Here is a 24140-nt window from a genome sequence, read left to right as displayed (position 1 = left end):
GTGTTCCACCACGCACTTGCTTGTAGTTATAGCCTAAATTATTTTATTGTTGCTTGCACCTCGAAATTGATTGGTATCTTGCAGAGCTATTAGATATTTATCTAAGCAAGAAACAAGAAAAATGAGCAATGCTGTTGCTGGAATTCAAACTTTGAACCTTCCAGTTACTTCCAGCCAGACATGCTTCCCATTAAACCATGAAGGTACATGGTAAGGAAAGGGAAAAGTCCTTTACATTTTACCCTCACTAAAGGGCAACTTAAAAGTTGGAAACTCAAATGTAAAATCCAAGTGGTAATGAATTATCATTCACTATATTTTAATACAAGTGCCACTTGTAGAGCATTTATGTATTTATTAGAACAATTCCGTCGCCAGGATTCAACCATGAAATCACATGCTAAGGAAGGTGAAATTTCCCTATCCTTGATTTTTCTTATTTGAAGGTACTGAAGATGTAAATAACTATATCTAGTATTTGAAGATAAAATCAATAAATTTTATGTTTAATATTTTAGTTTCAATTTAGAACTAACAGCATGTGCTTATTCTTGTACATAGTTGCAGATGTATTCAGATCATTTTGAAAAGGCGTACATTGATGCAACAGAAGCTTTCTATAGGGTTAAAGCTCCACAGTATTTAGAAGCAAATGGTGTTCAAAACTATATGCAATATGCTGAGCAGAAGTTGACAGAGGAAGAGCAGCGGGCTGCTAAGTACCTTGAATCTCATTCTGTACAGTCGGTAAGTAGTTTCTTTAATGTTTTCTGGCTTAATTTTAATATATATTATTGTATATATATATATTAATATTAATATTAATATCTTTACTTCATTTTATCTTTTTAAATGGTGCAATTTTGATATGAATTTGCAAAAAGCAGCAAATTTCCTGTTCTTTTGCAATGGGAAAATCTGCTAGTTGGATAAACTAATAAGTGTATCTTAAGAAGATGGCAAAGGAATATCTTTTTATTTCTTTTTGAAATGTTAAAAGTGCAATAAAATGTGAGTATTTCTTTGAATGTAAAATTATTCAAACTTTTTACAATGTATTGGTACGAAATGCCCAGCCTCAGTAAGATAGCTGCTCTGCAAAGTAGTCTTAGGGTTGCCAAAAAAAGGCAAGGGAAGACAGGATTTCCACATTTGGCGACAAAATTGACTATATGCCATAGACAGATGGAGAACCTTCTGAAACGAATTCTTACTGGTTTAGCCCAGAATGTTCTCGAACACAAGCCAAAAGCTATATAAACTCTGCTGGTATGTGGAGAGTCAGTTCGCACAGAGTTCTAGTCAATTCATTGAGCGAGTGTCTCCAAATCTAGTGCTGAGTTGGTTGTCGAGTGCATCGAGAGAGCCTCTTTGGGAATTCTGAGTTAGAACATCGCCAAATTTGATCTTTGAGTGTGTTGAGCTCCGGCAATCACTGAACCAAGGAGTCGGGAGGTGTGCTTTTGTGTATTGTCGAGTGCATCGCGAGTTGTAGTGTGGAGAGTCTCGAGAGTATGTAGACTACCGAGAACGACCGAGCAGAATCAGGAGCTGTACTCTGGTGTTTTACTGTGAAGCTGTCTCCACTGTTATAGCCAGATAACCTGAAGGCTGTGTCGCTGATTCTTCCAGCATGTTTGTAGTAGATCTTCGATGACTGTAAAAAGCATTACTTTGAAGCTGTCTTGAATAATACTGGCCAATAAATTGTGTTTCTATTTTTCATCAAGTGCTGTGATCTTATTCACTCAAATCCATATAAAGATACGTGAAGAGAAAAATGCAACGGTATTATAATTTTGAATAAAGGGCTAGTATAAATCTTTTATCCCTCAGTGGCACAGCTTTTTGAATGTGCTTTTGAAACATAACATTTAAACAGCTTTTATTAGCTAAGTTTGTGTAATTATTTTTGTCTGTTTCCATAAGCTAAATATTGTACTTACATCATTGAAAAATTAAGAAAATAAGATGTTTTAGGGCTGATGAAAAAGAAAGTATTGCAGTTCTTCAGAAATATGGTAGTGTGGCCAATAACCGAGAATGCAAAAATTCATATTTTTTGAAGTTGTACTTTTTAAGTAACCAAATTTTATAGACATATGAAGTGAAAAATTGATAGAAAAGTGTTAGAATTTGTTTGAATATTCCTATATCTAATTTACGATAATTACTTGCTCTATGTATTGTTGGACAGTGGAATGTACAACAAAGATATTCTATAAAGAAAACTGGTAGTATTCCAAACACAAATATCAGTTGGTGTAATTTCCTCTGAGAAATTAATTTTTCTATGTAAAACAAGAATGTGGAGAAGCATTTGTGCTCCACATAAGGATACCCAAACAAAGATTTCTCTCCAAATTCACTAATGCATTATTGCTATCTAGTCACCGATGAGTTTGAGAATTTTCGGTAGGGTTTTGGGTAATCAGGAAGTACCTTTAAATGTTTAGAATGATAATTATTGAGGTTATTCATTTAAAGTAATATTTTCAGGTTTAAAAATAAAAGTTGGAATTTTGGAATATTAAAATATACAGGGTGTCCACTAAAGTGCACTACCACCCGTTTAACTTCTGAACGGCTACGGCTATAGTCAGTGGTGTCCAGGTATAGTAAAGTGGCTATGCACTATTACGTGAGATAATTTTCAGCACCACCTGGTGGAAAACAGCGTATCTATCTCAAAAACGGTATGAGATAGGAAGAAAAAGTGAATTACAAAGTTCTAGAGCATCATCGATTTAGTACAAAAAGACACCTCGTGGACATGAATATTAAGAACAGAATGTTTTAAATGTGCATTTGTTTATTCACAGTTTTCGAAACTGTGACGTCATGAAACAATCTTAGAAAGAAAAAGACAACTAGTTATCACCAGCTATCTTTGTTTTTGATGTTTTAAACTTCACCTAAAATGCACATCTGGACCTTGTTAGAACTTCATGTTGCATGTTGTAGCATAGCGGGTGACACTTTTGCACAAGCATCTGTAATATGTCGTTGCAGTGCTTGTGGAAGGGTCACACACACCTGTTGTTTGAGGTATCCACACAGGAAAAACTCCATTGGAGTCTGAGGTGAACGTGGGGGGGGGCACTGTTCGAAACCCCTGTACCCGATTATTTTTTCTCCAGATTCCTCCATCAGGTACTGGTTCACTTTCAACGTCATGGGTGAACCAACCATTCGGGAGTTGAAGCAACGGCAGGTTCTCAGCAAAATCTGGTATGTCTTACAGAAGTTCTCACTATTGTGAGGCCATTAGCATATCATGGTAAAATATTGAGCCAATTAGCCTGTTCTAAGTCCCCACCAAACATTAATTGAAAACTGTATTTGATGTCAAACGTTGACAGAACATGATGGATTTTTCCAGTGCCCAGTAATGGGTGTTCTGCCTATTGTATATTTCATTTCGCGAAAAGCATGCCTCATCCGTCCACACTAAACCTGCCAAGAATTTTGGCTGGACATTTATCAGGTTCATGACGAAGTTGCATTATGTGAAACATCTCTAGGCATTCCCCAGTAATGCCTGAATAGGTGTTGGTCAGTATGGATGAGCACCTGATTCATTTAGGATTTTCCCAAAGTAACTTTTTGAAAGACCACAGTTTTCACTTATCTCGCTTGTGCTACTGTTTGGATATGTGAGGCCGTATGATAAGACATCTTCCAGTTGCACTTCCCGCCCTACCTTTGCTGGTCTGCCAGTTCGAAGTCAGCTAGTCATGCAGCCTATCTCCTTTAAACGTTTCACAACCTGTAGGATAGTTTTTTATGAAGAATGCAGGCCTGCAAGAAAACATTGCCGATGCAACTGCATTGCTGATCATTCCTTGTGCTCACATTCATGTAAGTAGATTCTCAATAATCATTTTTTGAAAATTGCTCCATGATAATGAACTTCAACATACAAGCATGAGGACATATCTCTTTTATAGCTCAGGTGAAACGGCGTGGCGTTTCGTACACTATTTGCAATGCACAAATTCACATACCAAGCTCAAGTTGCATTGAATTGATGTGTTTTGTGACACGATTGTGCGTGATCTGTATGTTATCATCTCTGTTTGTAAAGACAATCAGTATAAGGATGCACCCCATGGGTTTTGAACCAGACTCCACTCGACTGTGAATTACATGCGACATCGCTGTGCCACGATATGGCCATGTTTTTCATCCGAAAAATAATCTTTTCTCCTTTTGTTCAAGTTTTGTGACGTCACAGTTTTGGAAATAGCGAAGAAACAAATGTGCGTTTTCAGTGTTCTGTCTTTAGCATTCATATTCATAAGGTGTATATTCGTATCGACAATGCTCTACAGTTTTGTAATTCACTTTTTCTCCCCATTTCATATTGCTTTTAAGATAGAGAGGCTAACTCTGCCATTGTTCACCAGGTGGCTCTGTAAGCTAGCTCATCAAGTAGGCACCAGGTGTAAGCTGTCTCATCAAGTAGCACATAGCCTAGACACAATTTTATGAATATATCTGCAGCCGTTCGGCAGTTAAACGGGTGGTATCGGGCTTAAGTGTACCCTGTATATTTCATAGTTTTCTGTAGAAGGTTTTCAACTGAAAACAAGAAATTCTAAAAAGATTTTATAAAAAATGATTCTAAAAGATTTTTCAAATTCCTCTTTCTATAATTTCTTCTTCTTAAGCGGAAAAGCGGTATTTTTTGTAGCCTTCTTCGCACAATTTGATGATTTTTGACAGACAGAGAATAATGCTGATCTAAAATTTCAAAAAGTTATGTACACACATCTTTTATGTTCTAATTAGGTATTTATCTCCTAAAAAAAATAAATCGGGAAACTTATTTACACAACAAATTTTCATTTCTTTTGTTCTGTGAAAAATTTTGTGGTGATTGCTTTAAGAACAGATTTAAAGCAAAAATTTAGTGGTTTTGCACCAAAATACTGTATTTTTGTAGAAATTTTAGTGTAGTTTCTTCATTGCAGCTTAAATTCACGAGTGCTTATTTTGAAACTGAGTTTAAGACAAATACAGTCAAAAGTCATTAATCCGGACTCGTCATTACTTCGGTGATTCCGGATTATCGATTTTTCCGGATCAGTTTAAATCTGGTAAGATGGCATGCAGAAATTACAAAATTAAAAATATGAAACCGTAATTTATGAAATAAAGAACAATTATGATCTAAAGGGTATCAAAATTTACAAAAAGAAAAAGCTTAATATTTATTTGTTTACTTTATTAAACATTTCTTTCAACACGCGCATAGTTGAAATTAGAAAATTGCAACCAGAAAACTACTTGATGTGTATTCATGATATTTATAATAACGAGGAATTTGATTTAAATCATATCAAAGACGGAGTACACCGAGATGAAATACTACATTTAGTAAGGAATTATAAGCCAAATAAAATAAAAACATCTGCCCTGAAGATAAGGATAGTGCTGACAGATCAATTTCCAATTCATTGCGCGCAGCGGCGTCCCCCCCTCCGGCCATGAAATTGATAAACATATTTCGGATTTCGAAACATACTTTTGCTTTGTAGATCCTTTACATATTAGTAAATATATATCGGAAATTCTATTTGACATAATTGAAAGTTCAAGCTTACTTTTATAAAATTGCTGTAACAGTCTGCAAAAAATAATAAGCCGGATCCAATTCGAAGATTAAGGAACAACGCAATCTGCAACATTAACCGAATTAGATAATTTTAGCTTAGTTTATACTGTCCATTATACATTAAATGCACATGCGTAAATGTATTATGCGCATGCGCACACGCATATTCGCAGCCGTAAAGATCTTAACGCGAACGCGTAAACGTCAACGCGACGCATGCGCAGAAAGTTTGTAGCTTTGAGGTCCAGATTATATTTCATTCTGATTTATGGGTGTCCGAATTAACGACTTTTGACTGTAATATAATGATTGTCTATCAAAAAATGCTGGAACTTAAAATGTAATGAAAATAAGTAGGAAAAACAATGTGTAGGAAAATATTTAACAACTTCTGTTAGTTCAATTCGCGATGCAAATATGAAAGTAGAAAGAAAATTTCAGTATACTGTCACCTTCATAAGAATTTTATTGAAAGGAAATTGGTGCTTATGTATTAGCTGAAACTCAGCAAAAATACTATCTCTGACTCTGGTTCTCGTAGATGGCCATCAAACCATGAAGCTGCTGCAGATTCTTCTAAAAAAAATGACTTCTTTTTTTTTTTTTTTTTTTTTTTTTCCCTTTGTCTTTTCTTTTCTTTTACTTTCTCTCTTCAGTTTTTTTTTTGGGGGGGGGGAGAAGAGGAAGGATTGCCAATTTTTTAATTTGCAGTCTCAACTTTTAGATCAATTAGAGCAAGTACTTATTTTCATTGCATCATTTTTGAGGGGAATGGATCTTTTCTTGTGGAATGTTTTAAGGGACAGAGCTTATTCACCTTATTTAATTTTTTTTGCATTTTTCATCTTGTCTTCACTAGATTTGCTGAGAAATGTATTAGAAATAATCTATTAATTTAAGCAGTATGCTGTTTTGCCAAAAATTTGTGTGTAGGAAATTATTCATGACAGAAGCCATATACTGGAAATAAAATTTCAGCGAGAGCCAGCAAAGTGTTAGAATAAGAACTGGGAAATGGATTGAGATAAGTCACTTGCCTTATTCAACAGAAATCGCACAGAGATAGAAAAAAGCCGCAGAGAATAACAATCTAATAAATTTTGGAATGTGATTGCTAAACAGTATCCATGGGAATCAGAAAACCAGTTCCGTCAATCTGCTGATGTTGAAAATATATTTCATTGTTCAAAGATGCAATAGATTGAAGCTTTTGGTATTGCAGAGTAATGGGTTAATATACAAGTATCATATAATTTAAATTTTGATTCTGTTTTCAAGTTTAGACTGTTTACCCGGAACCCCAATGTTACATGACGAGAACGCCTTCTCCGATGGGCAGCGGACCGCTTGCGGGGGCTTTCACTGTAAGTCTGCTCTGTCTTATATTTGTCTTGTAGCAGTATTTATTAGGGGCAAAATGCCTTCGTGGAAGACTTTCTAAGGCGAAACGCTGGCATTGGAAACCTCGAAAATGAATTCATCACCGAAAAAGATGTAGTCGGGTTCGAGCCCAGCTAAAACAGGCATTAGCATGTAATCTTCATGACATGTTCTTTCACCCTTCTGTTTCTCGTCGTCTTCCTCTCTCAAACACTCTCGTTAACCTCTCAGTCTTACACGAGCCCTGTTTTTGTAACTAAGTTCACCCCAGCATACTTACTAATGAAAAACATTTCGAGTTTAGAGATGACATTTGAGACTTACTTAAATATTTGAAATAAAAAGGAGAGAGAAAGAGAGTGCGAGAGAGAGAGAAAAGTTTTGATTAATGAGGCTGTACAGTAAGTCCAAAAAACCAACTTCTTCCTGTCTTCTCTACTATGTGTATGGCCTCAGTTCAATATTATTTTCTTCAGCGGGAGGTCAACAATTTCATGCCGTTTTTATTCTTTCTTTTACAGCACCCTTTCTGACTCTTTGGTTTTTTTCCTCCTCTTTTTTCCGAACGCTTGCGGGGGCTTGTTCAAAAGGGGGAGTATAAGGTATTTCTCCCGCTTTCCTAGCGCACTGATGGAGCACCTTCCCTGGGAGATAAAAAAGAAGGATTCGTTGCGAAGAACAGTGACCAATAATTTTCTTCTCCTCCTTCAGTGTATTAAGAAAGTTTAGATAAAATGCAGTTTCCCTTAGAAAGTCTTCCACAGAGGGCAAAGGTGACATTCAGACGGGAGAAAGAACCCCAGAAGAAGAATTGGGTTGGCTGCAAAGGATGGAAAAAGCACTCTTCCTCCAAAAGAATTCATCGTATGTCTAAAGTAAGGTTCGTTTTGCAATAAAAAAAAGGAAACACGTAAGTCTCGTATCTTTTACAGATCAAAGAAAAAATGCTCGAGGGCTATACGCAAAGGGAGAGGAATAGAAATAAAGTTAATATAAAACAAGAATTACCACTTACAGCAACCTTTCCTGGAAAAAATGCATGCTGGAAGGGATAAGGAAATACATATTTGGGCATGCTAAAGAAGGCGGGAGGAAATGAGTAGAAGAAGCGCTCTTGGAAACAACTTAGTAGAGCCTAGAAAGAAGAAGCGCTGTGCATAGTTCCAGTCTTTTCTCACCCTGGGAGTGATTTTTCCTTCCACTTTCTCGTCTAACTGGAAGACATGATCATGTGTGTCGAAAACATAGCTTTAAACGAGTAGAGGGGCCTATGTCGGGGCTGAGAGAAGAAAATGGAAAAAGAAGTTCGCATATTTCTCTCTCTCTATATTCATATGGAAGAAGAATCTCGCATGTTTCTCGCATTGCGGTCGCTTGCGCCGGGGTCAAAAATTCGAAAAGTGGGGTAGGGTACATTTAAACAGCGCGCGAAATCTAGCGTACGCCGATTTTCTTATCTTCCTCGCCTCAAAGCCTGTCGGGTGTCTGTAAAGTAAAATGGCCACCACGTCCTTTTTCTGTGACGTAGCAGAGCAATGGCGCAGAAGTGTGTATTTCGGCTGCTTGACGTCCACCGTGCCTGCACTTAAAATTTCTCAGTTAGCCTCAAAATTACTGGTACCCGTAAGAAAAACCCGTATAGATTTATAGAAAGAATGCCCATGCGAAACGCACCGGAGTTCTCTCTGTAAAATTCAGTTTACACTTTTCTGATTTTTTTTTTTTTTTTTTTTTTTTTTTTTTTTTTTTTTAAGTGGAAAACTACTTTCTCAGAGACCTCATTTGCTTCTTTTTCCATGCACTGGGAAAAGATTCTTCCGCTGGAGGGGGGAAGGAATGCTTTACGCTCCTCTCAAAGACTATCAAACTGGCAATCTGAGACAGAATTACAAAGCCCCTTTGGTACTCTCTTCTCATTGAACAGAGACAAAATGTTCAAAAAATGCCCCTTCCACACTCGTGAAGCAAGAAAGCACACTTTCGAATTCTATTTTCTTCTCCGTAATTCAGGGGAAATCTTCGCTGACAGGAGAGGACGGTGAAAGGGTTAAGTACAGATATTCCCCTCGTAGAGTGTTGACACTGCTCTTGGGGAGCGAAAGAGAGAGAGAGAGAGGGAAAAAAAATGCTTACGCAGGCTTTGTACAGACACCACGAAACAGTGTTCGAATCCTGGCGAGGGCACTGCACAATTACAAAGATTTTTATCTCTTTTTCATCCAGTTACTCAGCGAAAAACCAAAGACTACAGCAGGCTTCAACTAAAATCCCGTCTGCAGAAGCCCACCGAAAACATCGCAGGTCGGGAGCGACAACTAATCAACACCAGGGTTCAGTACACCCTTCCTGCTTTGCTTGTTAATAATTATTGTTGTCATATTTCCACATTCTTTTTTACAACTCACTCCATGCATGTTCCACAGGATTTAAGTCTAAAGAATATTGGAGAGATCTCAGAAGGGGAGAACAAAAGTCGAATTGGGGGTGCACGAAAAATTCTCTTCAGAATTCATTTGGAGGGTTTGAAACTGCATTATGCAAATGTTGTCCCCTGAAAATAACTGGCTGCTCGTCGTTCCTCATGTGGTCTCCTTCAAGAACGTTGGGATCAAGCCTCCACAGGGAGACGGGTGGGGGTTTAGCCAAGCTGGCTGCCCCGTCTTGGTTAAAAGAGGTTGTTTATGCACGATGAAAAATATGCAAGGCCTTTGCTGAGAATCGAACCACGACAACAATGATGAATTTAACATCGCAAGAGGAATATGTGTTCAGTTATGCAAGGGACATGCTCTTGACCACGGTCTTCCTTCACCGAACCAAATCCGACAAAATTGTTCTCCGAAGAAGCACATCGAAATTGGACCGTAAATATGTTCGTGAATACAATGCTGGGCTGGTAAGGACTCTTACCAAATTTTTACCAAATATTTCTACCTTATTTAAAAATTTGTTTCTTCGATTCCGAAAAAGATCATATTCTGCAGTTTTAGAAAATAGGCGAGGAAAACTTATAAACTACTATAAATCTATGACAGAATCACAGGCGGATAAATTTTTGGTATTTTCTGATTATCTGGACCTCTCCAATATCAGCATGTCATAAAATTGCCATGTTTTAGCCATATTTTCAAGTATACATGCAGCCAACAGCCAACTAATGCATTTGCATACAAATGGTAGTTGCATATTGATTTATATGCTATATATTTAACTGTTTCACTTGTACTGGCTGTTAAAGATGTAAATTTTGGCTGTATAGATTGTTTTTTTTTTTTTTTTTTTTTTTTTTCCTTGTAAAATTCCTTGCTTCTTAGAAAGTGTCCTTTTTATTATTATTTGTGAGCAATACAGTACCTAAAATCTGTAAAGATGCCAAACAAAAATTTTTTGTCCATTCTCAAAGCCACAAATAATTTTGCAAATTTTTGTAAAGATGTGGATAATCAGAAAGTGCCAAATTTTTTCTAATGAATTCTAATAAAATATATATTTTAAGTTAGTTATTTCCATAAACAAAGACTAAAACTGAAGTACAGTACAAAATCCGAAAATTCGATATTGGGAATGATCTAATAATTGCATCTCCTGACTATCAACACAAAATAAATTAACAAATATAAGTAAATAAAATAAATTAATTAAAAAAAAGTCCTTATGAAGTGTAGGAACGGAAACTATAATGCTGAAGAAAAGAAAGCACATGTGCCATAAATGTGATTAATTGAGATTTCTGCACATTACTATCTAACATTTGCTAGCTAGGGAGTCACATCGCGTGGCCAGTGACAATAATTGATGTTGTATTGATGTTGGACACAAACAGACTTTTGTCCCTTGGTTGGTTGGGGGGTTGCCATTTTACTGTTTGAGCTAAACAATGAGCAAAGCAGCAATATTACTATGCCTACATGTCATCGTACTAGATACAGTCAAAAGTCGTTAATCGGGATGCCCATAAACCGCAATGATCTATAATCCGGACCTCAAAGTTAAAAACTTTCTGCGCATGCGTCAACGCATAATGCGTTCACACATGCGCATATGCGTTAACGCATTCGCGTAATACCTTTATACATGTGCATATGTGTGTACGCATGCGCATAGTATGTTTACGCATGCATGTTTAATGTATAACGGATGGTATAAGCTAAGCTAAAATTATCTATTTCAGTTAATGTTGCAGATTGCATTATTCCTTAATCTTCGAATTGGATTCAGCTTATTATTTTTTGTAGACTATTAGAGCAATTTTATAAAAGTAAGCTTGAACTTTCGATTATGTCAAATAGAACTTCCGATGCTGGATACTGCCAAAGGATCTACAAAGTGAAAGCATGTTTCGATGTCCATCAAACAAAAAGTGGAATTGCTGCAAAAAATGGATAAATGCATATCCTTTGTTTCTCTAACCATTCCAAAATCTGCTTATCAATTTCACACTGCTCTGCGGGGGAGGAGAACGTCGCGGTGCGCAATGAACTGGAAGTTGATCTGTCAGCACTATTCTTATCTTCGGGGCAGATGTTTTTATTTTATTCGGCTTATAGTTCATTACTAAACGTAGTATTTCATCTCGATGTACTCTGTCTTTGATATGATTTAAAAAAATTCCTCTTCATTATAAATATCACGAACACACATCAAATAGTTTTCTGGTTGCAATTTTCTAATTTCGACTATGCGTAATGTATGCTTTACGCATGCGTGCATTGAAAGAAATGTTTAATAAAGTAAACAAATAAATATTAACCTTTTTTTTTTTTTTGGTAAATTTTGATACCATTTAGATCATAATTGTTCTTTATTTCTTAAATTACGGTTTCAAATTTTTAATTTTAGAATTTCTGCACGTCATCTTACCAGATTTAAACTGATGATCTATAATCCGGAAAAACTGTATAATCTGGAATCGCCGAAGTCCCAACGAGTCCGGATTAAAGACTTTTGACTGTATAAACTGATGATCTGAAATCCAGAAACTTTCCAAAATCCAGAATTGCTTAAGTCCATATCTCAGAATTTGTACTGTATATACTTTAAAAATATTTTATTGACAATTCTTTAAAAGCAAGATCACAGTTAAAAGAGATAAGTGACATATTTAATATTTAATTAATGATGATCAACAGTCATCAATGTTAACTGAGATCTGTTCAATTAGTTTTTATTTAGGAATGTACTTGGATTTTTATAAATAAATATCTTTTCACCCGAAATTTCAAGTTAGCATATGTATCTTTCTATAGAGAATTTTTTAAATAGAAAAAATAAAAAAATATCTTGATTGTTTTGTTTCAATAACTGTGATATGCAAACTAAATAGTTTCTTCAATTATTTTTAGCTGTGCATAAGCTGCATATAATTAAGTTTTATCTGAGCTCTTAGTTAATAATATTTTCTTTATTAATAGTTGACTGAATCATGTGTAAGTGTGCTTGTGACAGCATTTAATGAAAATATTTTAGCAGAATGTCTACCAATGGTCAAGAATAATGAAATAGAAAGTAAGTCTACTTCGATAAACTCACTGCATAGAATAAGTATTTTAATTTCTAGTAGATGGGTCTGGCTAATAATTTAAGTTTGTTGTAAATATACTTTTAGCAGTAAATAAATAAATTACTTAATTTTTTATTACTTTGTGTCAACTTTTATTTATTTGTCAAAGTAGAATTGTTTAATCTTTAACTTTATAGAACAAAAATGTTGAGATATACAGTCAATCACAAAAAAAAAAAAAAAAAAAAAAAAAAAAAAAAAAATATATATATATATATATATATATATATATGCACTCAGAAGAAATTGAGCCATAGCCATAAAACTTGGCAGGAATGTGGTCAAGAGATATACGAATGATTTAAATTTCAACGGCAATGAGACATGGGTAAGTGTGCTGTGGGCATATGAGGTGTACAGTTGGAAGAGTTTTGAAGCATGACTACTTGTGCCATAGGGCTATTTGAACGAATCTCTAAACTTGGATTGATGGTATTGTGACTATAGATGCCTCTGAGATGTAACCGACAGCAGTACAAATAGTTGTCTTACTTTGAGAAGGGGCGTATAGTAGGCCTCAGAGAAGCAGGTTGGTCAAACATGCATATTGGCCACCATCTCGGGCAGAGCGATATGGTAGTTGCTCAGTGTTGAGGACTATGAATAACAGAAGGGATAGATAGAGTCAGGGCATTCCAGGTACACGAATGAATGTGAGGATCGTGCACTCATAAGAGTGGCCACTTCCGCACCAACAACGTCACTACTAACGATTCGATGCCATTTACCACCTTTCAGGCATCCAGTGGTATCAAGAAAAACCATTCAGAGATGACTGGCCAATGCTGGTATATGCTGCCGATGTCCATTAAGATGCCTATCGCTGACCCCACATTATAGACAGTGTCAGTTGGATTTTTGGCTGAACTCGGGCAAGCTGGAGTGTGACTGACTGGAGGCATGTGATCTTCAGCGATAAATCTCGATTCAGTCTCGGTGTTGATGATCAATGCACATACGTGTGGAGGCGGCCAGACCAGTGGTCTGATCCATGATTTGTTGTCAAGCAGCATATGGCTATTACACAAGGTGTTACAATATGGGGAGTGATTTGCTGGGACACACAATCACCTCTAGTTGTCCTTCAAGGCAATATCAGCAAGACAACATTCATCTATATACTGTGTGATTCTCCCAACAATGCCTTCATGGATATGACATACTCCCATGTCCTGCCAGATCATGATACTCCCATGTCCTGCCAGGTGGCAGAGTGGAAAGCATGATGATGCAATTTAGCACAACATATCTTGAAAAATCACAATCTTTATTTTTTCCATGCATATCAAATAATCCTTTTTCAGACAAGATATTTCTTAATAATATTTGAATAGAATAACTCCCATTTTGAAGTACGACATCATCTTAAGCAAGTAAGCGGCAGCAGCATGGATGAAAAGCGTCTTACCAGCAGGAGAGCTAACGCGGAAAAGGGAAAAGTTATAGTACTTTCATAGGAAGAAGGCTGGGAGTGGGAAAGTTTCAGTTCACAGTTTTGGTTTAGAATTAATTTGATTGGACAAGAGGCATCTGCATTAAAACGTTACATAAGATAGAAAAGTCTGGAACCTGTGAGAAGAGATGAATTTAGGGGCAGATTACCAAATTTAGAATGTTAATTTTGAGGTTGTCAATTATTTTTTTGAAACAGCTATCATATTTTGTTATGTCTTACATATCCCCCCCTTCAAAAGAAAAGTTGTGTGAGCAGAGTGGAAGAAAAAGCATTAGAGCAGCAAAATGTAGTTATAATTGTGAAAATATAAAACATATTTACTTTTTTTAAACAAAAAATTATTGCCATAAAACTTTGACCGATATTTTGAATCAATTTTGACATTTCACTGAATGTCATAAAATTTTGAATTCAATAATAATTTTAGACGCTGTACTCTTTTAAAACAAATTCACATTTTTTAGTGTTCTGAGATAAGAATGTCCAATGAAATTTTGTAAAGTTCTTGAAAGTTCCACATGGTAAAAGTTCAAATTTTTTCACAAACTAAATGTTCAAATAAAATTCTTTCAAATTTTTGTTGATGAAAATATTTCTATTATATTACAAATTAAGATGCCAATTTTCATATTATTTAATTTTTTTTTCAACAAAGGCATTTTAAAATATAAAAATTTAAAAAATGTAAAATATTTTCTAATCAAAGCTTACTATTATGAAAACATACTCAGCGAAAAAAATGCATCATATTTGTGGACTATCTGGCATTGAGAGGTTTTACCAGATATTTTCATTCTATTCGAACTCTTTTTATGAAAAGGACTTTCAAAAAACAAAATGGACATTTTAACAAAATTGAGAACTTTTGTAATTAATAACTTATTTATTTATCAGTATTCCATATTTATTATGTTATAGTTTTAAAATTAGTCATATATTGTATATGTATTTATAACTCATAGTTTTAATTTTCAAAATTTCATATGCTATAAAGTCCAAATTTTATATGAGAAAGTCATAAACTATGATAGGCCATAGTTAAAGCTTGTACGCTATGTCCTGGATGTTTTCATGTCTTTTCTCATACTTTTGCTTTACTCCTGTACTAATGCTTTTCTCACCAAGGCCTCTCCTTTTGACGGGGGGGGGGGAGATGTAAAATATAAAAAGAAATATGATGGCTTTGCTCTTTGCGAACCAGCAACCTTTAATTAATTTTCTGCAATTCAGGATCTTCCCCTACACCAGTACCTTCTAGAACATTCGCGCCTATTGCATAACCTCCTCATATAAATGCTGCGTCATAAGTCTTTCTACATTTTTCTAGAAGCTACTCTGTTACATAACCTTTCATATAAATGCTGCGTCATAAGTTCTCCTACACAGATGCCTTCTCGCCTTCATTCGGCTAATGCCTCCGCTATGCTCTTCTTTCTTTGTTAGAACGTTATAAGTCAGTCGTATCTAATAATTCAATTACTGAATAAGTATTTGAGTAACTTCATCTGGAAAAAATCATCTGCTTTAAAATAAAATAAAGATGTGCTGTTAAAAGTGAAAAGTCCTGAGTCGTCATTTTTCTCCGTGTTGCAATCATCCCAGCTTCGTCAACCATCTGCCAAAACGTGAAATGGAATAGCCTCACCATTCACCCACGATGTGTGGGAATAACTGAAAACATTACACATGCACATATATATATATATATATATATATATATATATATGAGGGAATCGGAGTGTTTAAAATTTCAGGAATCAGAATTCGTCATTTTCCCTACCGATTCCACATTTTAGATGTGGATAGAATGGGGTGTTTAGCCAAGTGGCGTGGTGGTAAACAACAGGCCATGGCTCAACATCACCTCAAATCATATCTTTCAGAATTTCTGTGGAGGCAAAAATTATGTTTTTGAGGAATCAATTAAAAGCAGTTTCAGAAAAATGGCCTTGCCATAATGATTGTTAAAACTATTCTTAGGCAACAAGATTTGAGTATTATTGTTATTGTATATTGTGTGATTTATTTATATCTTTGTGTCTCACTAGCTGGTGAGATATCTTGTTGATTGGCGATTCTTAGTCTTGGGGGCCACTATAATAAGGAAGTACCATTAATTCTTTACTTTGACTGTATTATATTTGATAGATTTTTTTTGGTAATATATATCTAATTAAACATGCTAGAAGTATTTTAATTAATGCTTAAGTGTTTTTAAAACATTTTCTTTGTAATAAGAATTTTTTAAGTTAATTAGAAATAGGCGAGAAGTTAAAATTGTTTTTAAAAAGAATAATAATACCAGATTGATATGTCATTTTTATAGAAAGTGTCTTCTGGTAAAAAAGATGTCTTTTGAAACCAAATATATTATTTTATAAGGAAAGACATTATTTAATTCTTTCTAAATGTGTTTTTGGTAGAAGTTTAAATGATTTCCAGCTATTAAGTTGGCATGATTTCTTTCCCTTCTTTCTGTAGTATGCAAATGTTTGCAAGTTCCCGAACATTTAAAAAATATATGTTTTAGGTATTTATTGTACTGCACAGTCATGTGATAGTTTTAGATGCATATTTTATAAATTTTTTGGTAATTGGATCATTTCTTAACATTTTTTACTTCTTTGTACAAAGTAAAGGAAGCTTTGTAATAGAAACATTTCCGGATATATTTCAATGAAAATATCCATTTTACCTCTCTCGAATCCATTTGAATGGTTTTTTTTCCCTCCTCCTCAATGATATCTGTGCATATGGCCTGAATAAAGGAATTTCTTTCCAAAATGGATTCAGAAGGAATTTTTTTTCCATGACATCTGTACATACATATGTATGTGTCTCGCTTACCTCAAAAACAATTAGCTGTAGAACAGAGAAATTTTGTACATGGGAGTGCTATAACATCTAATTGTGCAACTCCTTTTTTTGTTGCAATCAGCTGCACCAATTATATATAAAAATTATTAAAGACAATTATGAAATTATTAAAGACAGAACTTTAAAGCATTTAATGAATCTTGGCACCAAATTTCAACCCACTTTTAAAGTAAGCAAAAAATTCAGCATCCAATAATTTGGAAAAAATCTAGAAAGTTCCATAGTCTTCTCCAGCTACAAAACTAACTTACCTACTACAACTTATCTAGAATAGAAAGAAGCAATGCTCCATGACTTCAAAAAGCATACCAAAGAACACATAATAAATGAGATTTAGACAAGAAAGTTAAAATATTGAAGAATTTTTTTACCATTACGAAAATTGGCAAAGCCAGTAACAACTTTAGTATTATTTAAAAGGTTTTCTACCATAATCTGATTATAGAAGAACTCCATGCCGCAGTAACTATGGCGAATATTCTGCAAAGACGTTTCACTGCAATTCATTGAAGACTTAAAATAACCACCAGTATATTTTACAATAGATTCTCCAACCTTTATGCATTGCTCAAATTTCACAAAATGCCAGATTTCAATTTATAGCTAACAAGACCAGAAATTACATGAAAGAAATAGAAAACCGTTTTGCTAAAATACTTAACAGTTCTCTACTTTAATTAAGACACACAGATGCAAGATCACAATTTCACTTGGATAATAAGTAATAACACACAGATACTAGAAATGCTTCTCACTATTAAAATTAAAATTATTTTCCGTTAATGATTTTGAGAATTTATACATGGCTGTTCCGTTGCAAGAAGTATTTGACAGTCTTTTAACTCTACCAGATTTATTTCCACAAATTATTACGGTTATTTCCAAGGAAGAATGGCAGCTGTATTTAGAAAGTATTCTTTTTAATAATTACATTGCTTTTAATAATGCTTTTTTTAAGCAAATCAACAGTATCCTAATGGGAATAAGATCTAGTTCAGTGATCTATAATGTGTACCTTTTCACCAAGGAATTTCATTTTCAACAACAGTTATCTCAAGTACAAAGTTCATATTACTAAAGCATATACAAATACATGGATGATATTATTGCAATCAATAACTTCAATAAAATAGAATTCGATCACATTTATCCTTCATGTTTGAAACTCAATAAAACTAACTTTCAACAAGGAGATATTAATTAACTTGATTAGCAAATTATCAACTTTAAAGATATCAAAATTTATGACAAGAAGAAATTTTGATTTTCCTACTGTTAAACTAATCTATTGACACTCCAGTATCTCCAGAAGAGTAATTCTAAATACCATACATACTCAGCTCCTTAGAATAAAAAGTATTTGTAACAAAGTCGAATACTTACAAGAAGAAATAAATTATTTAGTCAAAATTCTCTTTGAGAATAAAACACCTCTATTCAAAATTTCTATAACCCTGAAGAAAGCTGCTATTAACTACTTTTAAAAAAATTTTTCATTTATAGTGATATGATATTTATTAATTAAGACACAATAACACGCTGAACAAATACTAATTCAGAAGCCAAACAACAAATATCAGCGTTATATTTTGAAAATTTTCACAGGACTAGTTTCGATAGTTTTACCGAACCACCATCCTCAGCTGCAAAACCTCAAATGAACAAGATAGGAAATAATGATTAGATAAGATAAGAAAGCCTAAACAAGAATAAGCAAGTGGTGCCATCTGTTGATGAAACCAGAACTAAAACATAATTTCTTTAAACGCTGAAGGCAAAGATGGATTGGAATTAGAATCGTTAACTAGAACAGAAAAATTCTTGTCCAGGCTTTCTTATCTAATCATTATTTCATATCTTGTTCATTTGCGGTTTTGCAGCTAGTCCTGTGAAAATTTTGAAAATATAATGCTGATTTTTGTTGTTTGACTTCTGAATTAGTATTTGTTCGGCGTGTTATTGTGTCTTAATTATAGAAGTCCCAAACAGGCTTATTTTGTGCTTTCTTTTTTCCACGTGGTTTTTGTCGTGTTGCGTTTGTATGTGTTTCCGAGCCCAAAACGGCTTATTTTTTGCTTCCTTTTTTTTTGCACATGGTGTGGCCGCCATTTTGTGATTGAATGGGTTTCGGTAAGTACTTTTTTGCAATTTTCTAGTTCTGTTTATGTTTCGCATATTTGGATATTGTGCTTTGCTTGTCTGATTTCATGCATTTTGGTTACAAGCGTTTTGTTTTCTATTCGTTTCAGTGAAAGTTTTTTCTGCTGTTTTGTATGTGCTTTATTATTATTTAGTTTGATTTTCTGCATTGTTTATCATGCCTTCATCCATTAATCGTTTCACTAAATTACACCTGAAGCAGCAAAAATTCCTGAATCATCTTGACTTTTTACTTAAATGTAAATGTAAAAAATTGATCTCCAATTTTATTCAAATCAAATCTAATCAAAAACCTTCCAGTCGCATTTCAAGAATTCTGTTAAATTTCAAGCTTGCCTTACTTCGGTCCATCATAAGGGATACACGTCAACAATTGTCCAAAATTGAACATGAACTCTATAAGCTTCATCTGGAACTCCCTAATTCATATCCAAAATTCACTGCCCTTGAACAAAAGTCTTGGTCTAGAACGGAGAATGCAGTTAACCGTCATAAAAACACCCTTGCAGTTATATTCGAAAAACTTTTTTTACAGTCTTCCAGTAGTTCAAAAAAATCTTCCCATTGTAAACATCAAGCCAATAGTTAATATTTCTAATGTTAGTCTTTCAGAAGAACAAGAGAGAAGTCTAAAATATAATTTTAACTTCTCACAAACCTGTAAACTCTCGATTCCAAAGATTTTGGCTCCTATCGAAAAAACTTTCAAGTTCAGTAAAGTTTCAGATTCACAGAAAGAAATGATTAGGCATCTTATCGCTCATAATGTGAAATTCAATAATAAACCTTTGAAACCAAATCTAACTGTGAGAGAAAGAGCTACAATGCGCGAAATTCATTCTAACCCGTATATTATCATTTCAGAGGCATGCAAAGGTGGCCAGATAGCTGTCATGGATAAGAACACTTACATTGATGGTGTCACTAAACTCTTAAACGAAGGACCATATAATCCGATCCCTAAAGATCCTTCACCTTCGGACCTGTCAAAAATGAAAACTGCAATCAAATTTTCACGAATCATTTCAAGCAACTTAAAACATTCGCTTATCTCATCTGTTGCGAATTTTGCCAGATTATATGCTCTTCCCAAAATTCATAAAAGTGGTATTCCTTTCTGCCCTATTGTATCAAACTCAGGTACTGCCTCATATCCATTAGCTAAATATTTAGTTTCTAGATTTTCAACTCTATTAGACAATAACATTTACACAATAAAAAATTCAATAGAGTTTGTAAAAAAGGTTAAAACATTTCTCCTAGAAATTTACTCATGGTTTCTTTTGATGTAAAATCATTATTCACCAATGTTCCAGTGGAAGGTGCATTAAGATGTCTAGAAACCAGATTTCGTGAATTTCATTTGTCTTGCATCGAAATTGATGAGCTAATTTCTCTCACTCAACTCTGTTTGAAACAAACACATTTTGTTTTCCAAAATAAATATTACGAGCAAACTGAGGGATTAGCCATGGAAAGCCCCCTCACTCCCATCCTGGCTGATATCTACATGCATTATTAGGAATCAAAATTGTTTGAAACATTAAACTTCCCGGCATGGTTCCATTACGTAGACGATACTTTTACCCTGTTTGAAGGTAATAAAGATGATTTAAATAAAGTTCTTTCAACAATGAATTCTATTGATCTTGCTATTCAATTCACTTTTGAATTTGAGACTTGCAATTCTCTTCTGTTTCTCGACATTCTGGTCACACATAACACATCCAATTTCAGTACTACGGTTTACCGTAAACCTTCTTCGGTTTCCCTTCTACCACACTTTAAATCATGTCATCCGACTAAACAAAAGTTAGCTTCATTTTATTCCTATGTTTTCCGTGCTCTTCAAGCTTGCTCCTCCAAACTATCCCTTGATAAAGAACTAAATTATTTAAAAGCAATAGCTATTGACAGGGGCTTTTCACCTAACATTATTAATCAAGCAGTTAAAAAATTCTCATCTCAACACACTAAAAGGCACACTCTTGTTTTAGGAGATTACAAAAATTCTGTTGTCATTCACTTCTTTCCATCAATTAGCTATAAAGTTGCACATATTTTGCAGAAATTTAACTTTTGGGTTGTTTATTCTCCCATCAATAAAATTCCGAGTTCCATACTCCAAGACCCCATTCTGTATATGAATTCCTGGGGTATTTATAGGATTCCTTGCCAGTGTGGTATTACATTGGCCAAACTAAGAGAGCCTTAAAATTTCGCGTCAAGGAACATGAGTCATATGTTAGAAAAAAGGAAACACAGAAGTCTTCTGTTGCTCAACATTGTTGGTCCGAAAATCACACTTTCAATTTTTCTGCTGCCAAAATTATTCAAAAAACATCTTCCATTCGAGAAATGGATTTTCTAGAAGCATTTCACATTAAAAAAAAACCTTTCTGTTCTAGTTAATGATCCTAATTCCAATCCATCTTTGCCTTTGGCCTTTAAAGAAATTATGTTTTAGTTCTGGTTTCATCAACAGATGGCGCCACTTGCTTATTCTTGTCCAGGCTTTCTTATCATATCTAATCATTATTTCCTATCTTGTTCATTTGCGGTTTTGCAGCTGAGGATGGTGGTTCGGCAGAACCATCGAAACTAGTCCTGTGAAAATTTTGAAAATATAACGCTGATTTTTGTTGTTTGACTTCTGAATTGATATTTATTACTTAAATCCTAATCAGAGGTAATAGTTGGGTGGCTACGGTAAGAAATTTAATGTAAATATGTACAAAGATTTTGTTTCTTTTCCTTTTCAATTATTAATATTTTACTGGCAAATTTTCTTGCTTAAAATGGGGCTTTTTAGTTTCAGAAACATTTTGTACCCCAATTATATGAAGACTTTTATCTTTTTAAATATATTTTTTCTTTTCCTCAACTTTGAGCCAGTACTACTTTCACAATTTTAAGATTTTACAGAAGACAGCATTTTTAGAGTTTCTTAACGGTGCCACTTTGAACTTTGGTGGTCACCCTTCCCTGTGGTAGTAAATTTCACGACCGCACCCACATTTGACTTCCCCACAAACAGAGTTTAACAGGAGAGGTTTATTTGAACACACGTTTAAATACTTAGCTCTGCTGTTAGAGACTGAACCTCATTGCATACTTTTTCCAAGAACTACCATCTTTGTGTTCTTCAGAGCCACTCTGAATTCTACAAGAAACTCAGTTTGGTCATCTGAAGGATTAAGTAAATTTTCGTTTGAAGAATGTGATATGATTTCAATAAGTTTGCATTTTTTAAATTTTATATTTCATAGGTTCTTTCAATTTTATTTTTATTAGACTTTCAGTTTTTGCCGAAATGGGCTGTGCTTTGATTTTATTATTTAAGCAATCTTTATGAAGAGTTATTCGTTTTCTTGGAATTAAAAGTTTAGTTAAACATAATCAGGGAACACTCATTTTTAGAATATTGTTTAAATAACTATTTGTTTTAAAATACACTTACATTGTGATCTGTCTTTATATTTCAATTTGAATTTCAGATATACATATAATGATTTTAGCCCCCCTTTTTTTTGAATAATCATTTTACATTATGTAATGTTCAGATTCACTTTTTTTGGTTTAATATGAGTTTGTATGTGTTATAAATTTCCTTCTTTTGTCGGTTTTTGATCTCAAATTTACCAGAAGAACAAAACGCATTTTCGAAGCATATTAATTAACTTTTATGAAGCTTTTATTCATTTTCCCCTGATGAGTTCTGAATTAAAGTTTGAATAATGGGAGATTAATTTTTATGCTCTTGTATACACTGTTTTGCAAAAAAAAAAAAAAAAAAAATTGAAGCACCATAAAGGAAGTGGTTGTTTTTGATAAAATTGAATATGTGTATGGCTCATACACAGATAATAAAAGGATTAAAAAATCAAGGTCATAATACTTGTTCACGGCTCACAATCACGCATTGAGTGTTCAAATTAGTAGCTAGTCAACTGTTTGAACCGCCCTGGCGGCAATGCATGCTTGAATTTGTTGAGGCAATGAGTGGTAGAGGCTCCTAATGTCATTCTGCGACACATTCTGCCAGGCATTCACCAGTTGTCGCTCCAGATATGCAATATTTTGTGGTGCCCGAATCTGGCGGCCTATCATGTCCCAGACATGCTCGATTGGTAAAAGGCCTGGTGACCTTGCTGGCCAAGGAAGAGTATCAGCTACGCAGAGACAGTCCAGAGATATGCGAGTGGTATGTAGCCTGGCATTATCTTGTTGGAAAATGGCCCCAGGACAACGGGCCATGAAGGGTAATGCAACCGGCCTCAGGATGGTATCAACATATCATTGAGCTGTTAAAGATGTACGGAGGATGACTAAAGATGACCTGCTTTCATAAGAAACTCCCACTCTCCAGACAACTCTGCCGATGTTGTGGGGTCAAAGGCAAACGTCTTAAAGGCCTCTGTGAGCGTAACCCTGCCTCAGACAAGGGCCATGAGATGGAGGGCGGTACCATGGAAGTTATAGACATGGCTGTAGTGCATTGAATGGTCGACAGTGATACCATTGGGGCAGTTTGAACCTGGTATCTTGCCTTGCATTTGTGATTCTTGTCCTTCCAGAGCCTTCATTTCGTCGGCAATTTCCTTGTAGCAAGCATTGCTGCCACCATCTTTGCACAGCAGTGTGTGTACGCTGCAGGTGGCTGCCTGTTGCTCGCTGTGACCACCCAGCTTCATACAACCCTACAATGGGACCACATTTTAAGTTGTTTAGTTGTCTGTAAGATCTTCGAATCATCGTAATGGCATTTTTAGTTGCTTCTTGAAGGAATTACAAGGGCAGCAACAAAGAAAGATAAATTTTCCTCCTCTGTTACTGGTTTTATACTTTGCAAATTGCTCACTAGAAACGCGGGCTATGATCGCAATTCCTGTTTGCCTTGAAACTTTGATCATTTGCATGTTCGATCAAGATGTTTTTGTATACCAAATTTCATCATGATTGCAAAAGTCTTTTTTGGTGCTTCGATTTTTTTTTTTTTTTTTTTCTTCAAAAGAGTGTATATTTTCCCTTTTTACATTTTTAGAATTCAAGTTTTATACTACTATGATAATTTTTTATTTTGAAAT

General features: G+C 34.6%; 1 protein-coding gene across 6 annotated transcripts in view; it reads left to right on the top strand.

Moving 5' to 3' along the window:
• Window positions 1-12781, top strand: part of LOC118194215 (cullin-5-like) — a 67554-nt gene extending 54773 nt beyond the window's left edge. For 5 of the 6 annotated variants that reach the window (XM_085826220.1, XM_085826217.1, XM_085826219.1 and 2 more), the window contains 2 exons: window positions 562-747; window positions 12412-12781. In XM_085826220.1, coding sequence (XP_085682346.1) covers window positions 562-747; window positions 12412-12582 — 357 coding nt within the window. In that variant the 3' untranslated portion in view covers window positions 12583-12781. Of the gene's footprint in view, window positions 1-561; window positions 748-11839; window positions 12349-12411 lie in introns of those variants that run through there. The other variant, XM_085826218.1, reaches the window with a different exon arrangement.
• The last annotated feature ends 11359 nt before the right edge of the window (window positions 12782-24140 follow it).

The sequence above is a fragment of the Stegodyphus dumicola genome, chromosome 11 (assembly GCF_044657685.1).
Source record: "Stegodyphus dumicola isolate Sdum_Otavi_A_Nest chromosome 11, ASM4465768v1".
Classification (NCBI taxonomy): domain Eukaryota; kingdom Metazoa; phylum Arthropoda; class Arachnida; order Araneae; family Eresidae; genus Stegodyphus; species Stegodyphus dumicola.
The sequence above is the reverse complement of the archived record's forward strand: the minus strand, read 5'-3'. Positions and strand labels throughout refer to the sequence as shown.